The 25,052-nt window shown below is 33.6% G+C and overlaps 1 protein-coding gene across 33 annotated transcripts in view; it reads left to right on the top strand.

Moving 5' to 3' along the window:
* Positions 1-25,052, top strand: part of RBM26 (RNA binding motif protein 26) — a 92,345-nt gene that overhangs the window by 41,367 nt on the left and 25,926 nt on the right. For 12 of the 33 annotated variants that reach the window (XM_077973819.1, XM_077973817.1, XM_077973811.1 and 9 more), the window contains exons 10-18: positions 5,223-5,334; positions 6,463-6,622; positions 9,491-9,655; positions 10,322-10,453; positions 11,658-11,729; positions 20,098-20,223; positions 20,571-20,645; positions 22,060-22,227; positions 23,767-23,871. In XM_077973819.1, the coding sequence (XP_077829945.1) occupies positions 5,223-5,334; positions 6,463-6,622; positions 9,491-9,655; positions 10,322-10,453; positions 11,658-11,729; positions 20,098-20,223; positions 20,571-20,645; positions 22,060-22,227; positions 23,767-23,871 (1,115 nt within the window). The remainder of the gene's footprint in view (positions 1-5,222; positions 5,335-6,462; positions 6,623-9,490; positions 9,656-10,321; positions 10,454-11,657; positions 11,730-20,097; positions 20,224-20,570; positions 20,646-22,059; positions 22,228-23,766; positions 23,872-25,052) is intronic. The other 21 variants (XM_077973821.1, XM_077973816.1, XM_077973810.1 and 18 more) reach the window with 3 other exon arrangements.

The raw sequence follows: 25,052 nt of genomic DNA, 5'->3' as shown, positions 1-25,052 counted from the left end.
TAAGAAGTTTATTCCTAGTTTGGAAAATCATCTGTAAAAATTGTGCTTGTTATTTATTTTTACTGACTTTTCACATGTTAAAATTTAATATTAGTTTGCGTGTATTTTTAAGCAAAGGATATTGTGTGTTAGGAAATGACTCAAAATTTTCTTAGAGGAGGCAGACTTTTGGATAAAATTTCTAAAAGGTACAGTTTGGGTTGACATAGTCACAACCTAGGGCAGCAAAAGTGCTACACTAGAGATGTAAATGTAAACTAATAACATTCAGAGGGAGAAAGTTCACATTAATTTGGAAAATACAGTATTTGCTACAGATCACGTTTGATATGGGGAAATGATGGATTGTCAGACATAATGGAAAATATTTCCTGGGCTAATGAAAAATATGTCTTTTTCCCTAACCACCTCAATTAAGTTTTAAATCCCATTTTCTTTCCAGTCTTTTCTTGTCTTACCTAGTCAGAATTAAAAATCATGCTACGTCGGTTGTGAATAAAAATCTTAGTTAAGTAAGTAACAGTACCTAATGGAGTTTGGTAAATGTGTGATTACTTACATACACTTTGTGTTTTTTCTTTTGTTCATTGGAAGCGATCAGATTCTGAGCATCTTCCTTGAATGTTTAAAGGACTTTTTGTAATGAAGGTGTAAGGAACGTTTTAATTCAGATTTATATCCTCTTTAAGATCATAGGACAGCATTTAATGTGGATGCCCATTCCTCTTAAATTCTCTTGGAGGAATTTCAATAGCTATTAACAACAACAGAAAAAAAGATTTTTTTGACAGTTTCTGTTCTGTGTGAGGAATATAGGGATTGCTTGTAATTGAAAAGTGGCCACTTAAGAATTTAACTGTTGTGTGATGCTTACCCATGTCCTGAACCTGTCTCCCACCTGGCTAGTTCATAGAAACCCTCTTTTCTTCTTTGGATAACTATTTAGCATGTAGTTTTGTTTCCCTCATACCAGTACTCCTTGCTTTTAGTGGGAATTTCCACCTCAGTTAACCTTTTATTGGGAATTCCCTCTAAAGTCATTTCTTTCTACCTTGCTGCTTTGGAGTGCTATAAATATATGCTACTACAGGTCAATATTTATTAGATCCATTCACATGCCAGGGCAGTTTCTGGTTGTGATCAAGAGAAACAAGGGGATCAAACCCCTTGCATATAAATCTTACCGTGTACAAGTTGAATCTATAGTAATTGCAGCTCTTAACGCTTATAGTTATAGGAAGTGGTCCTGTTCAGAGATAAATGTCTGGCATACCTACTTAGAAATTTGAATGCCTTTTCTCATAGAATCATTGTATGTAGTGATTATTTTAGTACTCTTCTTTAGATACATCATGTACCATTTTTGTGAGCTAGTTTAGGATTGAGTTCTCCATTAATAACTGATTTTATGTACCAAACAACTGATTTAGCAACCCATCTAAATTGAGGATTGCCTATAGTACTTCTATTTTCTTACCTCTTTTTAGTCCTCTCCATCCTCCCACCATATGTTCTCATCTATTCCCAGTTTGGATTTTAAATTTACTGTCCTGGATTGTGACAGATACCTAAAAAGCTTATTTATTGTTAATTATATAATTATTACACATTCCTAATAGCCTATAGATGGCCTTAATTTGAATTTGTCATAGACTTATTGTTATGTGATAGCTAAACTTTTATGCTTACTGCTTTAAATCTTGAGGGGAATTATTCAGCAAAAGGAAGGAAATTTGGGCCCTTTGATGCATTGAAATTACTAATGTAAAAGTTACCTGGAGGCCCTGACAGTTACGTTTTGCAGAGTTCTAAAGAGGTGGAAAACTTGATAGATGATCTCATGATTGAATATAGGCAGGAGGAAGGGTTAAGTAGTTTTCCATTTCTAGTCAACAAAACCAGTGCTGACAATTATAGGCAGAAAAACAATTCATTAAAAGGATTATTGGGGAAAAATACATTACATAAAACTATTTAATATTAGACCATTTGCTGACTATATACCAAGAGGAATTTCTGTGTTTTTAATACCCTTCTTTTAAATATATATCGATGAAAGGGATTCTGAATTAGAGAATACAGATGAGATGGAACAAACCCATCTCAATTACTGGAGGCACAACACGTTATTCCTTCTCTTAGTGAACCTTCAGGTACAGAACATATTAAAGTTAAAAACAAAAGATGTTGGATAGGTCACAGATTCTCTAAAAGGGCCGGTGAACCAGGCTTGGGAGGCAGGAATAAGACCAAAAATCCTTTTGCAGAACCGGTCCTGTGAAAGTACCACTGGACAGAGAAACATCACAGGAGCTAGATACAGGATGTTTCCACCCTATCTGCTTTAGAGATGTAGGATAAGTCAGAGTTAGACAGAGGAAGAGAGTAGATACAGCCTATGTACCCTGTGATACTTTTAAGAAACTGAAGGAATTTTGTGACTGGAAGAGAAGTAAAGAATGTAGAGGGAGGTAAGAGGCTAATTAAAGCATTTACAGAATTTTAGAATAGAGGTGATGATAGTAGCTGGACTAGGGTAATAATAGAAGTGAAAAAAAATTAAGTTTAGTGGAAAGAATTGACAGAACTTGTAACTTACTGAATTTGGAGGCTTAGAATAGGGGTAATAAGAGGATGAAATTAGACACCCATTTCCTGCCCTGGATAATTGGGCAGGAATTCTCATTCATTGAGAAGAACAGCTTTGACAGAGAGAGAAATTTAGTTTTGAAAGTGTTTAACTTCTTGTGCCCCTGGGGCATGTGAGTAGAAAAGTCCAGTGGGAAATAGGATATGGAAGTCTGAGGCCCATGAGAGACAGCTGGCTAGAATATACAGATTTTGGAATCATGCATATGTAGAACTTCAGTCCTTTATCTTTTCTTCTGTCCCATTAGTACCAGTGGGAGGTAAAGGGAAATAGAAGGAGCCATACCAAAATCTGTAGGTCTGAACATAATTTTAAAAACCTTTCTCGTGTGTTTCTAAAATCTTCCTCTCCCCATCCCAACTGAGAATCACTGAAAAAGATAAATGAAGCCATGGCAGTAGATAAGAAAGTTATTTTAGGAAGGCTACATAAAGTGAGATGAGAAAACCCAAGTATAACTGCTTGACAAATATCAACATCAAAGTAAATGGACAGAGAAAGGGGAACTTTATAGAAAACTTAGAAATGAAGCCCAAAAGCTGCAGACAAAAGCAAGGAGTGGGGATTCCTAAAAACCCAGGGAATATAATATCTAAGATGGAAAAGGAGATGATCAACAGCCACAAATTCTCCTGTGAGGTCCAGTAAGAGGACTGGGATGTATTCATAGACTTAAGCAACAAGTGAGGACATGAGTGATTTTAGCACGAGCAAGTAAAGTGCAGTAATGGGAGCAACTGCCAGTTTTCAGAGGATTAGCGAGTGGGTGTTAAGAGAGCAAAGTTAGTAAGTGTGGACATTGATTAGGAAAGGGCTGTGGGGGTATGGAGAGAGATGTTGTTGCTAAAGGGAAAACTGGTTTTAGGAGCGTTTCTTTTTGTTTAAAATGGAGTAATTTGAGCTGTAATGTTTGAATGTTGATGGGAGGTTTCAGTGTCCTGGGAAAGGTTCAAAATGGAGGAAAGTAGCAAGGGTCCCAAGCATTGATTTGAGTCTCTGTATGTATGGCATCTGTGGGTAGTTATATATCAAATATGACTTGACTGGAATGATTGGGAAAATGGTAGTTTCTTTAATAGAAATGTTTAAGAAAAAAGAAAGGTAGACTTAATATGAAGATAATTTGAATGTTCTGCATACTGAGTTTTGAGATACCTGTAGGATTTCCAGAGAGAACCAAGAAGTTGAAATTTAGAATTGACTATATGCTGTCCTCCTGAAGGAGACCATAGCTGTAGCCATGACAGAGATTGTGCTGAAACAGATCTTCAGTTCTTTTGGTTAGTTATGTGTTTAGAAATATGTAAGAATAGGATTTTAGACAATCAATTTTACCATCTATAAAAAAGGAGTTTTTAAGTTCCATTTTTCTCTGTGGATTAAGGTTTGCATGTTTTAAACTTTGGAGTCATTTGGGAATAACAGATTAAATGTGCTATGCTCATTACATGCCATGAAGTAAATATAAAATGTTGAAAGTAACAGACTTTTACATCTCTTTTACACTGTATTTTAGACTTGAATCTTTTCCTTTTTAAAGCAAGTATGCTTTCATTATGTTCATATTTTATGAATCTATTCCATATTTAAAAGCAGCTCACTTCAAATCGTAACTCTAAGCTATCACTTCTCAAAGGTTATTGGTTTAGTGTTAAGTTTCGAACCTTTTAGGTTGTGCATTTGATTTCAAAACTGTGAACTTAAAGCCTCAAAGTGATTCTTTCTCATTTGTGTGCACATATATATATATATATATATATTTGTAGTGATGGTAGATGGGAATGGTGACTTGGGTTTTATCTACAAAGAAGTGACCTACAGAATCACATTTTAATTTGGCATATGAGAATTGATTCTTTTTCATAGTTAGGTGTGAAATGAATATATTGAAATAAGTTTTAGAAAACCCTTAGATTACTGTATTTGAATATACAGTAATTCCCCTTCGTCTGTGGGTCATATGTTCCAAGACTCCTCGTGTGTAAAACCACACAGAGTACCAAACCCTACATACACAATGCTTTTTCCTATACAGGCACACCTGTGATAAAGTTTCACTTGTAAATCAGACACAGAGCTAAACAACAATGTCTAATAATAAAATGAAACAATTATAACAATATACTATAATAAGTTATATGAATGGTCCCTGTCTTTCTCTGTCAAATATCTCATTGTATTTACCTTTCTTGGGATGATATGAGATGATAAAATGCCTACATGGTGAGATCGAGTGTTGGAGCAGGATGGTGTGAGATTTTATCACACTGCTCAGAACTGCAAGCAGTTTAAAACTTAGGAATTGTTTACTATTTCTGTAGTTTTCCGTAATTTTGGACTGTGGTTGACAAGAGGTAACTGAAATCGTAAAAGTGAAACTGGATGAGGGGGAGCTAGTATACATTTATTTCTATTTCTACTAGTATACATTTATATATATTTCTTCTAAAAATATATATATATATATGTTTAGACAAAACCCAGAAATTTTTCTGTATGAAGAAGGTATCTATGATAAATAGAAAAGATTAACCTATGCTTATTTTTTTCATTTTCTTTTGTTTTAAAACAGAAAAGCCTCCTAATAAAAGCAGTATGAGGATAGTAGTGGACTCAGAATCAAGGAAAAGAACCATTGGTTCTGGAGAGCCTGGAGTTCCTACAAAGAAGACTTGGTTTGATAAGTAAGGTGGCCGGGAAGATTGAGGAGTGTAGTTGTGCATTGATTTTTAGGATCGTTTCTGTATTATTATGATAATACGGTTTGTTTTCTTCCAAAAATGTTACTCTATTCTGTAAACAATTCCTAAGTGTGAGTTTTCTAAAAATTCGTAAGTTAGTTGTCTGATGTTAGAAAAGCATTTTCTTACAGAAATGGTGTGGTAGTTGAGGGCCTAATTTTTTCCTCTTATCATTTACCCTCCTCCAAAAAACTCACTCTTTAACTTAGACCTGTTGAGTACTAGCTATGTACAGGATAATCATGAGCCTCTCATCATTAGAGAAAGGAGGTATAGATCAGACCTGTCAAGACACTTTCATATGTGGAAGGTTGCTGTTTGGAGCTAGAAAGGGCTTTTGTGGGGGTTAGGGAATCTGGATAGGCATTGAATGGTCAAGGAAGAGCTTCAGAGAAAGGGATAAGGAATCAGAATGTTAAGATATGTGTGAAATGATTCATTTATAAATAAATGTGTGAAGAGAAACTAGGATCACTTTTAGAGCTTTAACATCTACTTAATAATGGATAGTTTCTGGTTCTTTGTGATTAATTCTGTGATTTAATGCAGTGTAACCTCTCCAGGCCACAGTTTTGTCCTTTTTTCAAGTGTCAAAATGTATTCTCTATAGTTCCAACAATTCTTTTTTTCTTTTTTTAAAAAAGTAGGAAAGAGGTTGAGACTGTCATCAAAGAAAATAAAATTTAAAATCAAATTTAAAACTTAAAGTAGGATATTTTTTAGTAAGCTGGCGTTTACAGAATCAGAATAAAGGTTATATATGCAAATTGACTAAAAGAGGGTACTGAGACTTTTCCTGATAGGAATATTAAGTAGAGGTGGATCAGAAGTGGAAAGTAACAAGTGATATGGCAGAACCCTTCTCAGCTGGCTTCCGTGAAAGGTGCTAACAGTGCTCATTTGGAAACTTCATTGTTGGAAGAAAATTTAAATTTCCTTTATCAACCAGTAATTTCAATTTGGGGGAAAATTGAACTTAATCGGATATCTATTTTGTTAAACTTTATTCCCTTATATTTGGTCGGGGTCAGGATTTATAAATGTATTGGCTAACTTGAATTTTGTTTACAGACCAAATTTTAATAGAACAAACAGCCCAGGCTTTCAGAAGAAGGTTCAATTTGGAAATGAAAATACCAAACTTGAACTTAGAAAAGTTCCTCCAGAATTAAATAATATCAGCAAACTTAATGAACATTTTAGTCGATTTGGAACCTTGGTTAACTTACAGGTAAGAGCCATGAAATGGTTTTGTTATCTCTTCTTATTGTTTAGGGAACTTAATGTAATAAGAAAACTACCTTTAGAAATAAATACTATAAGGCTGGGCGTGGTGGCTCACGCCTGTAATCCTAGCACTTTAGGAGGCCAAGGCGGGCAGATCACCTGAGCCTGGCCAACATGGTGAAACCCCGTCTCTACTAAAGATACAAAAATTAGCCAGGTGTGGTGGCAGGCACCTGCAATCCCAGCTACTCGGGAGGTTGAGGCAGGAGAATTCGCTTATATCTGGGAGGCTAAGGTTTCAGTGAGCCAAGATCATGCCACTGCACTCCAGCCTGGGCGACAAGAGCAAAACTCCGTCTCCAAAAAAAAAAAAAAAAATAGAAAATTTGTTACTCTCAATTGGGAAAATTGGACATGAAATGGAACTCTGTCTTTTAGAAAAAATACAATTTTCAGTGTTTCAATTAATCATATTATAAACTTTTTGTCTAATAAAGGTTGTCATAAAACTACAGCAAAGTTAATCACAGTGGTAAAATCCAATCTTACAATAGTTTTCATTTCCTCAGTTTCTCAAAATCATTTCAGCAGAAATTTTAGATTTATTTTTGTCACCCGTATGGCGGGACACACTTAATAGAGACTTTTGGGGCCCAGATACCTTGTAATCCGTAATTAGTTTAAACGTTTACTTTTTCTTTACCACTTTTGAATATCCTTCAACGTAAGTAACAGTAACAGTAATTTGTATTTGACTGCACCTATAATTAGACCTTGGCTTGGGTATATATAACTTGGGTGTTTTTTTAGTATTGAGTTTATATTATGTGATGTGTTGAAAGTGTTGAAATAGTATGTTGAATTTTACCCCCATTTTGTGTGGTGTTCTTTTTGCAATTAAAATAATTATGTTTTATAATTTAATAAAAACAAATATTAGAGGATACGATTCATCCTAACAACTTAGGATATTTTGGAAAATTTTGTGTTTTTTGCCATTAAAAAGTACTATAAAAGTAATAGAGGGGAAAAAATTCATGTTTGATTCAGGTAGGGCGACAGAAATATATACATAGAATTTAAAGGAAGTGGTTCCCTTTCAAAAACTCTTTGTGTCTGTTCCATTCCCCTGCCCATCTATAATTACATTATTGTTGACAGTTTATCATATGTTATTTTAGATTTTTTGTTACACAATTCTGTGTCTGTTTATCTGCACACAAACTTGAAAGTATTTATGAGCCCATAGTATACACATTACCCTGTGGTTAGTTAGATCTTGAATGTCTCTGAGTTATCTTTTTATGGCAATTTTATTTGATCTACCACTATATCTAGTCATAAAAAGGTTTTCAAAATATTCTTCACACAATTAACTACTAATATTTAAAATTTTTTTTAAAGCTGAGGGGCAAAACATCTCACTGTTGTTTCTATTTGCTTTTACTCAATTACTAGTGAGGTTGAAATCTTCTGTTGATTGGTTCTTTTGCCATGTCTATGTACTACCTGCATTATTCTTAAAACATGTTTTTCAAAATCAGTTTTCAAAACTCTTTAGCTTCATGCTAATTAAACATAGTGATAAAATTGATGTTTATAAAGTCTTAAAAAATGTATAATTTTTAAAATGTTACCAAAATTATCTTCATAGTTAATGGTTATTGAATACTTCTGACTGTGTATACTCTCTGTTCTATGTGAATTATTTAATTCTTAAAATAACCCTAAAGAGTGAGTATGGTTATTCTCATTTGTAGAAAAAGAAAACAAGGCCCAGAAAGGTTAAGTAACCTGATCATGTTCATGTGAAAGTAGTAGCCAAAGTTTGAGCCAGGCAGTTTGATTCCAACTACTCTTTTGTTTTGTTTTTTGTTTTTTGTTTTTTTGAGATAGAGTCTCACTCTTGTCACTGAGGCTGGAGTGAGGTGGCATGGTTACGGCTCATTGTAGCCTCGACCTCTTGGGCTTATGTGATTCTCCTGCCTCAGCCTCCCGAGTAGCTGGGACCACAGTTGTGTGCCATCACACCCAGCTAGTATTTTTTCAATTATTATTTGTACCAATGGGGTCTCAATATGTTGTCCAGGCTGGTCTTGACCTCCTGGGCTCAAGCAGTCCTCCTGCCTTGGTTTCCCAGAGTGCTGGGATTACTGACATGAGTCACCATGCCTGGCCCAGGCCACTCTTAATCTCTGTTCTGTATTGCTGCACACTACAGTGGTTTATATACTACACTTTGGAAAACTCTATTATTGAAAGAATAGGAAGTTTGAAGTGAAAAGTCTTGGATTTATTACTTATTAGCTGTAAGTGTCTATAGAATCACATTCCTTGAAATCTCAGTTTTCTCATGTATCAAATGTGACTGATGCTGTTATTATATGGTCTCTTTTTTTGTTCTTAAATTTTCTTGTGCTTTTGGAAATGTGAGAATTACGAATTTGGGCAGTTATTCAGATGGATTTTTCTGTAATTTTTTATTAGAGCTAACCCCTTGCAAAGTAGTTTACTGCCTTCTTCAGATTCTGTGGATCTTTGCCATGTCGTTTATTGACAATCGGGATTGTTTCTCATAGTCGCTATTAAAATTGGGAATAAAAAGAGAAACACTTTGAATGCCTATGTATAACATTTATGCAGTTGGCTTTCTCTGCTATTATATAGAGGGACTCTTTTTATACTGTGAACAATCCTTGGTTACTATTTCTTCTGGAGCAAAAGTAGACTGTGGTCTACTAATCTAGATACTAGGAAGTATAAATACAGAATCTTACTTGGAGGGACCAGTATTTCACTTCTTGAGGAATTTTACTCTATGAAGCAACAGATTCCTTTGGAAATTCACTGTTCTTAATATTTTAAATCTTAGGTTGCTTATAATGGTGATCCTGAAGGTGCCCTTATCCAATTTGCAACATACGAAGAAGCAAAGAAGGCAATATCAAGTACGGAGGCGGTATTAAACAATCGCTTTATTAAGGTTTATTGGCACAGAGAAGGAAGCACCCAGCAGTTACAAACTACTTCTCCAAAGGTAAGATAGAAATTTGTGTAAAAGTATGTGCATTTCTTAGAAAGCTCTTAGCATAGTGTTTACAAGTAGAGGCATTGGAATCAAGTAGGCCTGAGTTCACACCTGAGTTCTGCATTTAGCTTCCGTTACCTGTAAAGACTTGAAAAAGTTACTCAACCTTTCTAACCTGTTCTCTCATATAATTGTGATGTTAATTGCTAGTTGAGAGAATAGCATGATGTGTGTGAGGCATATAGAATAGTCCCTGGCAGATAGGAGGTACTCAGTAAATGATAGCTATGTATATTCCAGAAATTTAGACTGTAGGTTCATCTTAGAAATTCTCTCTTCTTTCCCCTCTCCCTTTTCTCTCTCCTTTCTGTCCCAACCCCATCAGTGAATCAGTCAGTGTTTATATAGAGGTTTATTAACAGCAGTGTGGGTTTTGATTGTTAAAACAGAAGACAGTGAAAGATGGACTTTAATCTTTTCCAGTAAATAAGTTATTTTATGCAAAGATAACATCTTTATATATGTGTGGATGAAATTAGAAGGCAGTTAGGTTTTGACTCTAAGCTGTATTTTAAAAACTTTCTCTGCATGGGCAATTTAGTAACAAAATAACACAGGTCGCTTTCCATCCTCTTGAATGAATCAACTTGTTTAACATTTTTTTCTTGTTCTGAGGTAATGCAGCCTTTAGTCCAGCAGCCCATTTTGCCTGTTGTGAAGCAGTCAGTCAAAGAGCGACTGGGTCCAGTACCTTCAAATACTATTGAACCTGCAGAAGCCCAGAGTGCCACTTCAGACCTTCCTCAGGTAAAGCGAAGATCTTACGATTGTGCCTGTAATAGGTTCTCAGTAATTTAGTTTCCCTTGGTGATTTGAATTATAGTTAATTATATATATTTTACATAGAAATATGATAGTCTTTACATATTTGAACCCCACCTATAAGGTTTTTTTTTTTTTTAATTTTTACCATTACCATAACATTTTCTCAGTCTCTACTTTTCCTATAGTATTTGAATCTTAAATTCGTCTCTCCAGTTAATATTTATGAGAAAGATTTCTCTCTCACTTTGTGGAGGAGATATATTTCAGCAAAACTGCCTGAAGAGTGAAGTTGAGTACATTAAATCTTATTTTTTCTATCATCTTTTTACTTAATTAGAATTCTGTTCCAGAGATAATTGTGTAGTAGACTGACTAAAAGCTTATAGGAAGGGAAGGCTTAAACCATCAAGTTAAGCATGCTTGATATTATACTGTTTTAAGTACTTAGACCGCTCTCATAACTTTGCATCACTTATTCCTGACTCTGGGATTCTTTTCTCCGTGTATCATTTCCTTCCCACTTCCTTCGACACTTGAGTGGCAGTTTCTTGTTTCTACACTCTCAGTCTCTGAAACTTAGCTTTCCTTTGTCTCCCGATGTTTCAGCATTTGCTGTGTAAAATAGAGTTAGGATGTAGTATCCTACTTAGCTAATGGATGCCACCTTACTAAAGTATTCTTCCTAGATAATTCCTGAAGAGTAAGATGTTGAATTTCTGCAAGGACATGCAGAATATCAGTTGGTAAATTATTAGTTAATTTTAAAAATGCCCAGTCCTAACATCCCAAATTATCTCCAAATACAGTATATTTGGATATAAAATAAACATACTTTAGAAGAAGTTGGCACTATTTTTAAGCTCAGTAAATGGGCATATATTTTAATTTTTAAAATTTGAGATTTTCTCCTAATTTATTCTGTGTCAGTGGCAGGGACTTTAGCAACCACATGGCTCAGACCTCTTAGTTTACATCATTTTTCATGATTGAATAATATTGTATACTGTTTATTTTTGTTTTCCCACATATTTTCTTTCTCTTTCTTTTAAGAAGAACCAAGTTTTTGTGGTTAGTGTTGGTATACTCATAGGCTCTGTATATATTAGTAGAATCAGAATGTTCAAGATCCCAACAGACTTTTATATGTTTGGGGAAACACTGAATATGTCCATTTTAATTTTTTTAGAATGTAACTAAGTTATCTGTGAAGGACAGGTTGGGTTTTGTATCAAAGCCATCTGTTTCAGCAACTGAAAAGGTAAGAAGAATAGCATGATGTGTTTGTCTTGGCTTCATAAATGTTTTCAGGTGGCATCTTAATTTTTAATTTTTTTCATAGTTCTAAACTCTTGCTTCTTAATAGTATCTGTATCTTTTCCTACCTTTTGCTTTCCATTTGCTGAAAAAGAAAAATATTTTCCTTTTTTTACTTTTGCATCAGCATTTTAATACTTGCCTCCCACTATATTTCCGTGTACTCCATTCCTTTTCTTTGTTTTATTCTTTTTATTTACTTTGTTTTCCTTAGAGATACTGTGCATTTTGATTTGACAACTCTGGCAGCCTAATAGAAAGGGCCGTGATTAGGAATTTCACTCACCTGAGTTTGAGCCCTGGCTCTTCACTTACTAACTGCATGACATTGGGCAGTGTTCTTAATTTTTCTGAATCTTTTTACTCATCGGTAAAATGGTGATGGTAATATTTGTCTTGCTCATGGGGTTTTCTGAGGATCAAATAAAATCATTTGTTTACATATATTTTCGTAAAATGGAAAGGATGATGTAAATGTAAGTTTTTTACTTATTACTCAACAGTAATTGATGTAGCATAAAAATGCGTTTAGTCATTTTTTTTAATGAAGGGGGTAAATATTTATTAAATCAGGACCATTTATGGATATATCTTATAGTTTTGTGTAGATGTTATTTTTTTTCTGTTTAGGTATGAGTAAATGCTTTGTCTTTAATTTTATTTGAGGCATATGAAATCACAGAATGTGAGAATTAAATAATCTTTCTTAGTTCTAGATGCTTATCTTAAAATCAAGGCCCAAACAGTGTTATGATTTCATCTGTATACTGTGAGTCACTGAGCCAGAACTAGAATTTGGGGCTCCTATTTCTGGTCCATGGCTCTTTTCAGTTTGAAGATTGGAAATCGATTTCAGAAATAAACAGTACATCAGTGAGATAGCTGCCCTGTTGTCTTCACTATATTCTTCAGTATATTATTTTCTTTATTTACAGTGTTAAACTTCGGCAGTTTTACATATTTGAATCTGAGTTTGTGTATCAGACTTTCCTCTTGGGCATCTCAGCATTACTTCGGGCATAATGTGCCTAAAATGAATTCGTTGTTTCCCGTATAAATTAACTTATCCTAGCCCTTAGATCAGAAAGTGATACCACCATTTTCTAAGCTGTGTGATCTAACAGCCTTACAATCATTTACTTGTGTTTGCAGACCACTTCTTTTTCTGCCACCTTCAGTTCCCTAGCCTCTGGGTGCAGTGTCTTAACTGGAATCCTGGAATTCCCCTCCTCTAGTTTGTACTGTCACCATCCTACACTCAGACTTATTTTGGTGTTAATTCATTATAGAAACTTTGAGTGTCTCAGCTAAATTACTTTCCTTGATTCACAGCTCATCGATAACTCAATAATTCTAGTTCTGTTACTTCTGCTCTAGTCTTTCCTTTCTACCCAAGGCAGTACTTTTCTGCTCATTGTCCTTTGGCCTTTCCTGACTTTTATTATTATTGTTTTTTGGGGGGGTGATTTTTCTGGAGTGCATTTCCCCCACCTAACTAAATTCTAGTCATTCTTTAAAGAGTGAAAGTCTCTCTAACATCTCCCATGAAACCTCCAGATTTTTCTGTTATCCCCCCTCCTCCTTGGAATTTCTGTGCTGCTTAGTCTGTGCCACTAAATTTAGCAGTATCAAATACTTACTTTGATTAGGTTTATCCTCCTTGAAAATAAGTATTGCAGAAGAAAGAAACACTGGAAGTGTTTGAGGTGATAGATTTTGATTATTACATAATGTATGTTTGTATCAAAACATCACACTGTACCCCATAAATATGTACAATTCTGTCAATTAAAAGTAAAATAAAACTTAACACTAAGTTCAGCTATACTTAGTGTACTACTGAGCAATTCTAGAGACATCTGAAATACTCAGTTATATTTGGAGTCTGTGTAATGTAAGATTTGGACTTTTAAAATTGAAGTATGTACTGATAGCTTTTATAAAATTTTTGCAGTGTATTGTGAGTACAGATTTCTAGTTGATAATATAACTTTACTAATGGATAGACTAATATATATATATTATGCTAATGCAATAAACCACTAACTGAATTTTTATGGAGAAAAATTCATTTGTGGTAGCAAGCTATTTATGGGGAAAAATATTTTTGATAAATACTGTAAACAGCCTATTAAGGAAAACAGTAAGTATGTAACTTTTATTTGTCTTCAGTGAGTGTCTTTACAGAGAAACATTTTATTTTTGCTTATTTCTGTTGTTTCTGTTCCCCTAATCATTAGGGGGTTTGGTTCCAAAACACTTACAGGGCAGTGATTCAAAGAAGTCTTAGAAAGAATAGAAGAATGTCCCCCATCATCAAATATTAGTTGAAAGATTCTTTATTTAAAAAAAAATGAAGGCAGGGGAAAACCCAAAGCTTGTATCTACACAGTATCCTATGTCATTATTAAAGTAAATGAATGCGCAAATGTAACATTTTATACCTTCCCTATCAACCACATGCAGTAAAACCTTTAGTGATTATTCTTTATTCTGAGACCCCATTTTCATGAGGGGGCTAGAAGAGATTAAAGTTAAAACGTAATTGCTGATGGTAAATACGAAGATTTGCAATAGATATTTAGTTATTAATGTGAATAGATTTAATAAATTGTGTTTGAGTGCCTCTGCTTACTAAAGAAATTCATGAAGAATAAAGGGCTACATCTGTATGTACTGTCCTGGTTAGTTTTTTTAACTGTTCAAATTATCTTGCTAAATGCCTTCTAAATTCTAAGAAGGTAAACTGAATAACCAATGGAATATTTAATCTTTTTTATCATATCAGCTTTAGATATCGAATTTATGATACAGGATGTTATTATTCTTTACTCATGTCTTTTGCAGTTTAAAAATATATCTTGGTCTCTTTGCTTGATGGTATATTAACATCTATACCATGGAACTTTTAAAAGGAAAATTGTCTGGTATAATTAAAAGAATATTGCATGTCATAGAGAAACTTCAGCTGTTGGTTTAGCAGCTGCCATTGTGTAGATGCTAAGCAAATCTTACTGTGTTTCCTTGGATTTTTGAAATTTGGATTTGTTGTGTAACTTTGCTACTTTAAAGATTTAGAGGAATTTGGCCGGGCGCATGGCTCACACTTGTAAACCCAGCATTTTGGGAGGCCGAGGTAGGCGGATCACGAGGTCAGGAGTTCGAGACCAGCCTGGCCAATACAGTGAAACCCCGTCTCTTCTAAAAATAAAAAAATCAGGTGGGCCTGGTGGCGGGTGCCTATAATCCCAGCTACATGGGAGGCTGAGGCAGGAGAATCGCTCGAACCCAGGAGGCAGAGGTTGCAGTGAGCCGAGATGGCGCCACTGCACTCCAGCCTGGGCGACAGAGCTAGACTCTGTCTCAAAAAAAAAAAAAAAAGGAGGGATTTGTGATAGTTTTTTTTTTTTTTTTTTCTTAACTGTTACTTTTTAATTTTTTTAAATTAATGCATTGACCTCTGTTGGGATTATCTCGATTATTTTTTTACAGGAAAATATGAAATTAATTTATTTGAATATATTAGCTTTGCTGAACTTTGTAGTAACTAGGCTATTTGTGTAGCAAAAATTCATTACTAGGTGTACATATTTTTTACTTTGATGTTTGTTAAAATATATCTCTGCAAGATTTTTAGTCTTTGTTTCTTTTAATCCCTTTGTCTATTCCACTTATATGTGGAATCTTAAAAAGTTGAACTCATAGAAGCAGAGAGTAGAATGGTGGTTACCAGGGGCTGAGGGCAGGGGATTGGGAAATGTTGATCAAAAGATATAAAACTTCAGTTAGGAGAAATAAAGAAATCTATAGTACAACATGGTGACTATAGTTAATAACAATGTGTTGCGTTCTTGAAAATTGCCAAGAAAGTAAATTTTAAGTGTTCTCACCACAGAAAAAAAGGTGAGGTAATACAAATGTTAATTAGCTTGACTTAGCCATTTTACAGTGTGTATATTTCAAACAGCATGTTGTACATGATAAATATACAGTCATCAACTTACAGTGATTTGACTAACGACTTTTCAATTTGATGATGCATTTATTACTTACAAGTTAAAAATGTATCTTCAACTTAAATGGGATTTCAACTTACAATGGATGTAGCCCCATCATAAGTTAAGGAACATCTCTATGCAGTTTTTGTCAATTAAAAGAATAAAATTTTGAAAGATACAAAAAAGGTAAGATAGATCAGTGCATTCAAACATACTTTGTATTCTTGGAATTTAAAAACTATTAATATCTAAAAGTATGTATAAATTTAACTTTAAATCAAAATCCCATTCTTCTCATCAGAATTCTCAGGCTTGGTACAGAACGCACATCTATGTGCTGCTTTAAGTGAATATCATAAACGAACATTCAGATTTACTGAACAGGTGACTATTTACTTACTATGAAGACTGACCATACAGTAACTGTATTAATACACTTCTTACACATAGTTCCTCAGATACCGTCTTTTGATTGCATTAAACCAAGGTATTTCTGCTTTAAAAACCTGTTGGAGCTATTTATTGTGAGTGTGGCTGTTAAACATCATAACTATATTTGTATGTAATGTCTACTTGGGCATTGGTTATTTAAAAATGATACTTGGATAACTTAATTTTACAAAACACTTTTTCCCCTTCCATTCTTATCTATGAAAAACAGCTGTTTTTCTCTTTCTTTACAATTCCCTGTAGTTATGACTGGTAATACTTTACATAGGAAATAAAATAAGGAGGTGTTAATGGATTGTAACCTCCCTCTCTTTAGGGAAAACTAAAGGTATTAGTGCTATACATTTTAACAACACAGCATGTGATACTTTTCAACTTACTTTCTGAGTTCAGCATACCAAACCTGACAATATACTATAAAAAAGGAAAATTACAGACCAACATCTGTCATGAACATAGACACAAATATCCTAAACAAAATATTAGCAAATGCCCAGTGATACGTGAAATATATAATCAGTCATGGCCAAGTAGTATTTATTCCAGCAATTCAAGGTTGATTTACCATTGAAAAATCAGTTTAATTGACATTAGTAGAATGAGGGAGGAAAAACCCTAGATGATTTACCTCAGTAGAAAAAGCGTTTGATAAAATCCGTTACTTAGTTACATTAAACACTCTGCAAAGGAGGAATAGAGAAAAACTGTTTAATTTGATGAAGGAAATCTGCAAAAAAAAAGAAAAAAAAACTGCTACAGCTAACATAATATTCAATTGTCAAATATTGATTGTTTTTCCTTGAGGTTGGGAAAGAAGGATGTCCATTCGCATCACTTTTATTTTTTTTTTCAGTTTTGTACTGGAGAGACTCATGGGTACACTAAGAAAGGAAAATAGAATAAACCATATAAAGATTGGAAATAAACAAAACTGTTTGCTTGCAGATGACATGGTTGTAGATACAGAAAATCCAAAATAATTCACACACAGTTGAGATTAAGTGTAGTAAGATGTATAGAAGTAAATATGTAAAAATTACAGCACATATAGAAATGTATTTGGAAAATAGAGATGTGGTTGTTTGGAGAAGTCAGTGTGTGTGTTCTTAGGAATTGAAGTATCTTCTTTTCTGTTGGGCTTGTTACTTCCCTCCACTTATTTCATTTTTAATAGATTTTCTTCTTTTGAAAACACGTGTTTCTTACTATCCAAACTATCTGATCTCCAGAATCAAATAGATTCAAATAGTGAACAACACAGTTCATTGTTTATAAGTCACATTTTTACATTTTAACACCTCTGACATTGGGCTGTGTCTTATAATTGTTAGACACAGGTTATGACTGGCAACCTTTTTTTCTTTAGAAGGGGTACATAATGATAGTGTGTCTTGCAGTCACTGAATTGTAGGCTCAGTGAGTCACATTCGCGCATGTTCTAGGTTTACAGAGGGATGTTCCTAGATCATAAAAAGGAAATGGGAATGCTTCTAGGAATAAAGGAGTCTTATCATTGTCAGATACTTTTATTCACTTTGAACCAGCACTCCTTAGCCTGATACTACATGTTAAGAATGATTTGAAAAGAAGTATTCTCACTGAAACTGGAGATACTTGGTTAAATCAATTATATGGGTCTGTTCTGGGCTTCTCTCTGCTTTTATTATGAAGATAATATAAAATAAAAACTGGAAAATTGAGTTACGATATTCATTGTTTCCCACTTAAATAATTAGGAATTTTTTTTTTTTGGCCACAACTTTTCAACTAATAGAATCCTCATGAAGAAAACAGTTTGTGAAACTTAATTAGACTCTGTTTTCAGCAGCTTATCCTGTGTTTCCCTACTAATACAGTTATTGTCTTATCGTTGTATAGTCATATGGTTTGGCGTTTTGTGCTGTGGTAAGGTAGCATGGAAGAAATTTTTCTCTAGAACTGCAAAGAAGGGTCACTGAAGTCTGACCACAAACAAAATCTTTGTTTAATTGGTCAGTTGTGGTGGCTCACACCTATAATCCCAATACTTTGGGAGACCAAGGCAGGAAGATTGCTTGAGCTCAGGAGTTTGAGACCAGCCTGGGCAACATGGCGAAACCCTGTCTCTACAAAAAATACAAAACATTAGCTGGGTGTGGTGGTGCGCGGCTGAGGTCCTAGCTACTTGGGAGGCTGAGGATCACTTGAGCCCATAAGGTGGAAGATTCATTGAGCCAAGGTCCGTGCCACTATGCTCCAGCCTGGGTGACAGAGTGAGACCCTGTCTCATAAGTATAATAATTGATCAAATTTTAATACACATCAAGTGTTGTTAAGAACCTTTATTTTTAAATGTCAGCTGTACTGTATGAAACTAGTACAGTTATAGTATTTTAGGTTTTTATTTCATTTAGAGGCTGACACCTTCTTGAATACTTAGAATAGTGATTCGTGATGTTCCCTAATCAAATTTCATGATGAAAGCTTAGAAAGTAGTCTTCAGATTGCTACTTACCTGTTATAACCAGATGTTAATGTTTCAGTGGCTAAAAAATAGGGCCACTTTTCTCATTTATACTCTTAAACTTGAGTAGTTCTTTTAATCTTATTTAGGTCATGAACTCCTTTAAGACTTTAGAAACAGTTTTTCCTCAGAAAACTTGCAGTGTTCACACACATGCTTTGATGTTTAGTTTTATAGCGTTCGTAGATGGCCCTGCAGGGATCCCTAGGCTTCTTTTTAAGAACCAGTAACCAACCACCCCATGGAACTTAAACTGTTTTGCTTTTGAAGGGTAAAAAAGGTACCCAATCCTTTTTTTTTTTTTTTTTTTTTTGAGCTGACCATTGTGTAGGAAAGGTTGTCCACTCTGACCTGTAGTCATTTCAGTCTAGTTTAGTGCAGAAATGGTTTTTTGAGTACTTATCCTGTGCCCTGGGCACTGTTTGTAGCACTGAACCAAGTTAAAAAACAAGCAAAATCTCTGCCATCTTGGAATGAAGTTTTGGGTTGGTAAGGACTTTAGACACCATCATGTTCATCTTCCTTATTTTATAGATGAGCAAACTGAGGCCCAAAATGGTACTTGATCTTACCCGTGGTCTCATAATTAGTTGGTGACAAGACTTAGGTACTGGAAGATGCACAGAAGAGAAAGGCATAGTCTTTATGTTAATGCCCTTACAATGTAGATGGGGAAAAGACACATTAATTAATATATTATCAGGTCGTTTTTTTTACTAAATCGCTAACACTAACTAAAAATAGCTAATAGCATTTTTACCTAATAGCCAAAGGAATAAAATTTCATGTGAAGACCTGGGTAGAAGAGAGAAATGATTCAGGCTTTGTAGAGGTCTTGATTTTGTTAGGCTGATTCTAAGCTGGGTTTTGGGGAATAAGGTCAGTTCAAGCTGAAGAAACATTGCTACCAAAGGAATGGAGAATGAATGCAATAGGGTATGTTTCAGAACTGGAGATTGCAAATGATCATGTTAAATTGAGGGACAGCAACCAGTTTCCTCCTGTGCCATGCTCTTGAGTGTGGTTTTTGCTTTAGTCACTAAAAATATTAGTAAATATATTCAACAACTAATACTTTCTCAGTGATACAGTAATAGCAGTGTTTTTGACATTTTTATGTTTTTCTTTATTTTTTTTTCTATAGGTATTTGGTGTTAATTTTTTTTAAATGTTAGAGCTTATTTATACTCTACCTTTCAAATCACCAAATATGATTTCATTTTTATAAGTATAAAATACGTTTAGTTCAGTGTGTTTTGAAGCTGAAGTTTGACAGTAGTGCTTTAAAGTTGAGTTTTATAGAAAATAGGATATCATGAATGGCTGATACATATTTTTAAAAGTTAAATTTGTATTGGTAGGTGTTGTCTACATCTACTGGCCTAACAAAAACAGTTTATAATCCAGCTGCTTTGAAGGCTGCACAAAAAACCTTACTTGTTTCCACCTCTGCAGTTGATAATAATGAAGCACAGAAAAAAAAACAGGTAAGTACAACTGGTATAGTATAAAAAATTTTTGCATATAAGAAAAGTTTTCTTTGTGTATGTGTTTTTTCAGTGCTTATTGCAAAATAAGACTAAAAGGGTGTTTGTTGGCTGCCACTGAACCTTTATTTTCCATAGTATAGCAGTAAATAAACATTTTTTCTTTGAAAGAAAGGTTCCCGTGATTAATCTTTGAAACTTGCATACATATTTTAAGTTTTACATAGAAAAGGCTTGCATATAATTTTTGTTGACAGGCTTCTGCGATTACAACCATTTCTCTTCTCTTGAATAGTATTGTTTATCCTTAGTAATATTCTAATGATATTTTTGATCCCTGATTCTAGGAGGCATTGAAACTTCAGCAGGATGTAAGGAAAAGGAAACAAGAAATTTTAGAAAAGCACATTGAAACACAGAAGGTAAAATATTAGAGTTAGATTTGGCAAAATTGCAAATGTTATAATTTGGAGTGAACTTAATGTTATACTGCATAGTCATAAAAAGATTTGCTGTAATTGGTAATGGTAAAACAAATATTTGTCAATGATAATATTGGAGATGAAGAGCATACATCAAATGGTGGGTATACTTATACTTTAACTGGTACTATAGTTATCAACATAAAATGAAATTAAGGTGTTTATTCAGCTGTGTTGCTGCACAGTAGTTTGTTCAACAGATAATTAAATGGAACTTTTTTTCTCAGTATTGATATGTACCTTTCTTTACTCGCTTAGGATCCTCTAGTCCTGTGTTGTTTAGTATAGCAGTTAGTAACCACTTCTGACTGTTGATAGCTACATCTGACTGTTGAGCATTTGGAATGTCTCTAGTCCAAACTGAGATGTGCTATAAATGTAAAATATACACTAGATCTCAAAAGGTAGTACAAAGAAAAAAGTAAAACATCACAATTGTTGAAATGTCACATTTTGGATATATTAGGTTAAGCAAAATATTTTATTTAATTAATTGTATTTGTTTCTTTTTATGTTTTTAATGTGACTGCTAGAAAATTAAAAATGACTTATGTGATTTGCATTCTTTCTTTTGGACCGTGTTACTCTAATTTATAACATTTAATTAGTCTCAGTTCTTGATTATGTCTAGTAATGAAGGTTAGTAGTATGACATTTCAAAATGTTGAAAATACAGAAACTGCATTTTGATTTGAAATGTATATCTTTTCTAATTTAAAGTTGGATGTACTTAAGAGAAATCACAGTACTTTACAAAACCAAAAACTGAAGCCATCCTAATTCAGGAAACCTACAATAATCATGTGGCTTCTTTTACCCCATATTATCTTGCTTATCTTATTGTTTCCTGTTCATGTTGGGAATATCATTCTCAGGTGAAAAAGTAATTATTCATTTTTTCTAATATCTCATTGTATGAAAGAAACCATAAAGCTTTTTCTCTCGTTCTTTCTGGGCTGGAGATGACATTGATAGTGGGAATACTTAGAGGTGGTAACATCAACAAATGAATTAGAAAGTAAAATTGTTAATATATTTTTCAAAAATGATAATTTTTCAGTGATAGAATTGAGTTTCTTCTGGTTGTGTGCTTTGAACTTATGTTCTGAGAGACCCGAATAGTAACAGTTCTTCACAAATTTAACCAAGAGTAAAACTTGAATTGAGATACAGTTAGCATCACTGAATCTGCTATTCTGCTATCTTTAGATAATTAGTCATGGTTAGCCTTCTCACAAATGCATAAACTAAAAAAAGTAGTAATATTTATTTTTAAACTTACTTTGCAGTGTTTGTTTTGTTAATGATAGTAGGAGTAATTAGCTTTATTTTTCTCTTTTTAAAAATTTGGCAGATGTTAATTTCAAAACTGGAGAAAAACAAAACAATGAAGTCTGAAGATAAAGCAGAAATAATGAAAACTTTAGAGGTTTTGACAAAAAATATTACCAAGTTGAAAGATGAGGTCAAAGCTGCTTCTCCTGGGCGCTGTCTTCCAAAAAGTATAAAAACCAAGACTCAGGTATTTTAATTTGTATTGTTGTTCATATTACTACTTACTAAAGAGTATTAGACACTACATTTTTAAGATTCAGTTTTTCTTGTAGGTAATATCTTATGTTCAAAATCTGACCATTGTATGTACCATTCTCCCCCTGCCATAAATTAAAAAGTATGAACAAGTAAACTCTACTAATTTTTTAAATTCTGTGGAGTTATAGTTGGAAAGTCAGTAATTAGAAAAATAGTCATGGGCAATCTTGAAAAGGCAGCTTGAGGACAAAGTGATATAGGTACTTGACTGCTTGACTGAGAGTTTGAGTTTTATATAGTAGTAGTTGGTGATATAGAGGGTTAATAATAGAAAAGTATTAATAACATTCTGACAACACTGTCCACAGTGGGTTGAAAGGGGAAAATTCAGGTAGATCAACCTATTAGATACAAATAAGTGAGCAAGATAGTTTTAGATGGTAATAAGTGATTAAGAAAACACAGAGTTATACAGTGTTTATACTTGGTGTGTCTGTATGTATGTATCTATGTATAAAGTCATGACTCCAGTTGATATTTTAAATTCAAACCCAACACCACGTGGTTCTTCCTTATTTCATATTTTATTTATATTCCCATAATGACAACTTGGTTTCACTAATATCAATATATTATTATTAAACACAGTACTATAATACATTCAAAGTAGTACCAAAATTGCTACAACAATACCGCTCCCAACAGCTAACTAAATATAAAATTCAAAATTTATTTACGTTCTTTAAAGCCTAGGTGTATTCCACTAAAGGTGTGAAGTCAGAACTATGGTCTAAAATTACTTTTGTCCCCCTTTTGTGTAGTTGCTAATTTGATAAAGTTAAATCTATTTGCATTTGTATTCAGTTTTGGATCCTCTCTCTCTGGCCCCAGTTCTTGCAGATTATATTTTATTTTTTGAACAAATGAAACAATTCTCATGGTTCAAAAGAAAAACTATGTAAAAAGGAATACATAAAAGACCCCTTTCCCTTTGATTCCTGGCACTCTGTCCTCACCCCTTATAGGTCACCAGTATCATTAGTTCTGTTTTATCCTAGATTTTCTTTTTGCAAATGTATATATGTAGATAGGTATGTTTTCTACACCAGTATCATTAGTTCTGTTTTATCCTAGATTTTCTTTTTGCAAATGTATATATGTAGATAGGTATGTTTTCTACATAAAAACATACTCCGTTATGCTCATTAGCGCCTTGGTTTTTTAGGGTTTGTTACTTACTTTTCCTTTCAGTTATTTCCTTTAAATTACCCCATATCAGTCTACATAAATCTCCTTCTGGCTGCTATATGGAAAATGAATTATAGGAAAATCAGTGAAAGTAGCAACAAGTTAGGAAGCTGTTGCAGTATTGTGGAGGTGTGGAGTATTTTGGCTTGTACTAGAGTGATTATACTGGAGATAGAAATATATGGATTAAATAGGACTGTGTAAAAGTTATTATAAAAAGGTTTGTATCAGTACAGGATAATAATTACTGTCACCTAAAATATTAATTACTATTTTTTAGATGCAGAAGGAATTACTTGACACAGAACTGGATTTATATAAGAAGATGCAGGCTGGAGAAGAAGTCACTGAACTTAGGAGAAAGTATACAGAATTACAGCTGGAAGTATGTTTAATCACAACTACACAGTAGGCTTGAAAGAAGCAAATGCAGTTGTAGTGGTCAATTTAAAAATATATTCCCTTCCCTTCATTCTCATTAGTAATTGTTGGTAATCCCTGGCATATATATTGAGATGTTAATATAGGAAAGAGGGAAGAGGTCAACAGATTTTTCAGAGCTGCTAGGTAAAATCTTACTTAATGAGGAGTGGCAGTAATTCAGCCTATATCCCCAAGTTCCTCCATTTCTAATGAATTTTATTTCTTTTCTATTTTTGTTCTGTCCTCCCTGGAATAGAAACCTTATAATAAAGGCTTTTCAGGTATTCTTATGGAGATATTCTTTGCATATAAATTGAGTTGCTGTATGACAGTTTTAGTTGGAGAACTATATTGAGAACTATTTTGAAGAATATGTTTACTTGAGTTTTGCCTATAGATGGTGCTGTGGATGTTTAGAAAAGAGAAATAAACTGCTTTCTTATAATTTAGTTAGATGGTTATTTATATAAGAAACAACTCCTGGTGAAATTAATTCCTGTTATATGACATGAGAATTTTTGAATAGCAAGACGATGTTCAAAATTTGGAACTGTATTTTGAAATAGACATTGACGTCATTAATACAGTTGGCACATGTCTATATTGTGGTTTGATACAGGAATTTAAGATTTTTATACTTTAGATTATTTAGCTTTGTCTGAGATTAATGCTTTTTTCTGAATTTGTTGGCAACTTGATCATTTTTTGGACATGGTAGAAATCTATTTTGAATACTATCATCCAGGTATTAAAGACTTAACTTTTAGTAGCTACCAGACTTGCCTTAAAGCTCTGTCTTCTCTGAAAGTCATAGGAAGCCATAGGATGTTGTCCTAAATGTGTATACCTTTGTATTCTCTGGAAACTTGAAGTGGTTGCATGTGTGTCCTGCCCAATATTTTTTGGGGGAAAAAAAAGGTTTGAAAAATATTTTTTTTATGTTAACAGAGAAATTGTGTTTTTCCCATTGTAGCAATTTTATGCCAGTGTTGGTGGAATCTTTGAAACAAAATATCATTTTCAAAATTCTGGCCCATAATTTAAACAAATAATAGCATTAACAAAATTCCTTATTATTCTGTGTTTTGCTTTTTTATTATAACATAGCTAAACACTGAATGACATTCTCTGTTTTTCCTTTAT

The sequence above is a fragment of the Macaca mulatta genome, chromosome 17 (assembly GCF_049350105.2).
Source record: "Macaca mulatta isolate MMU2019108-1 chromosome 17, T2T-MMU8v2.0, whole genome shotgun sequence".
Classification (NCBI taxonomy): domain Eukaryota; kingdom Metazoa; phylum Chordata; class Mammalia; order Primates; family Cercopithecidae; genus Macaca; species Macaca mulatta.
The sequence above is the reverse complement of the archived record's forward strand: the minus strand, read 5'-3'. Positions and strand labels throughout refer to the sequence as shown.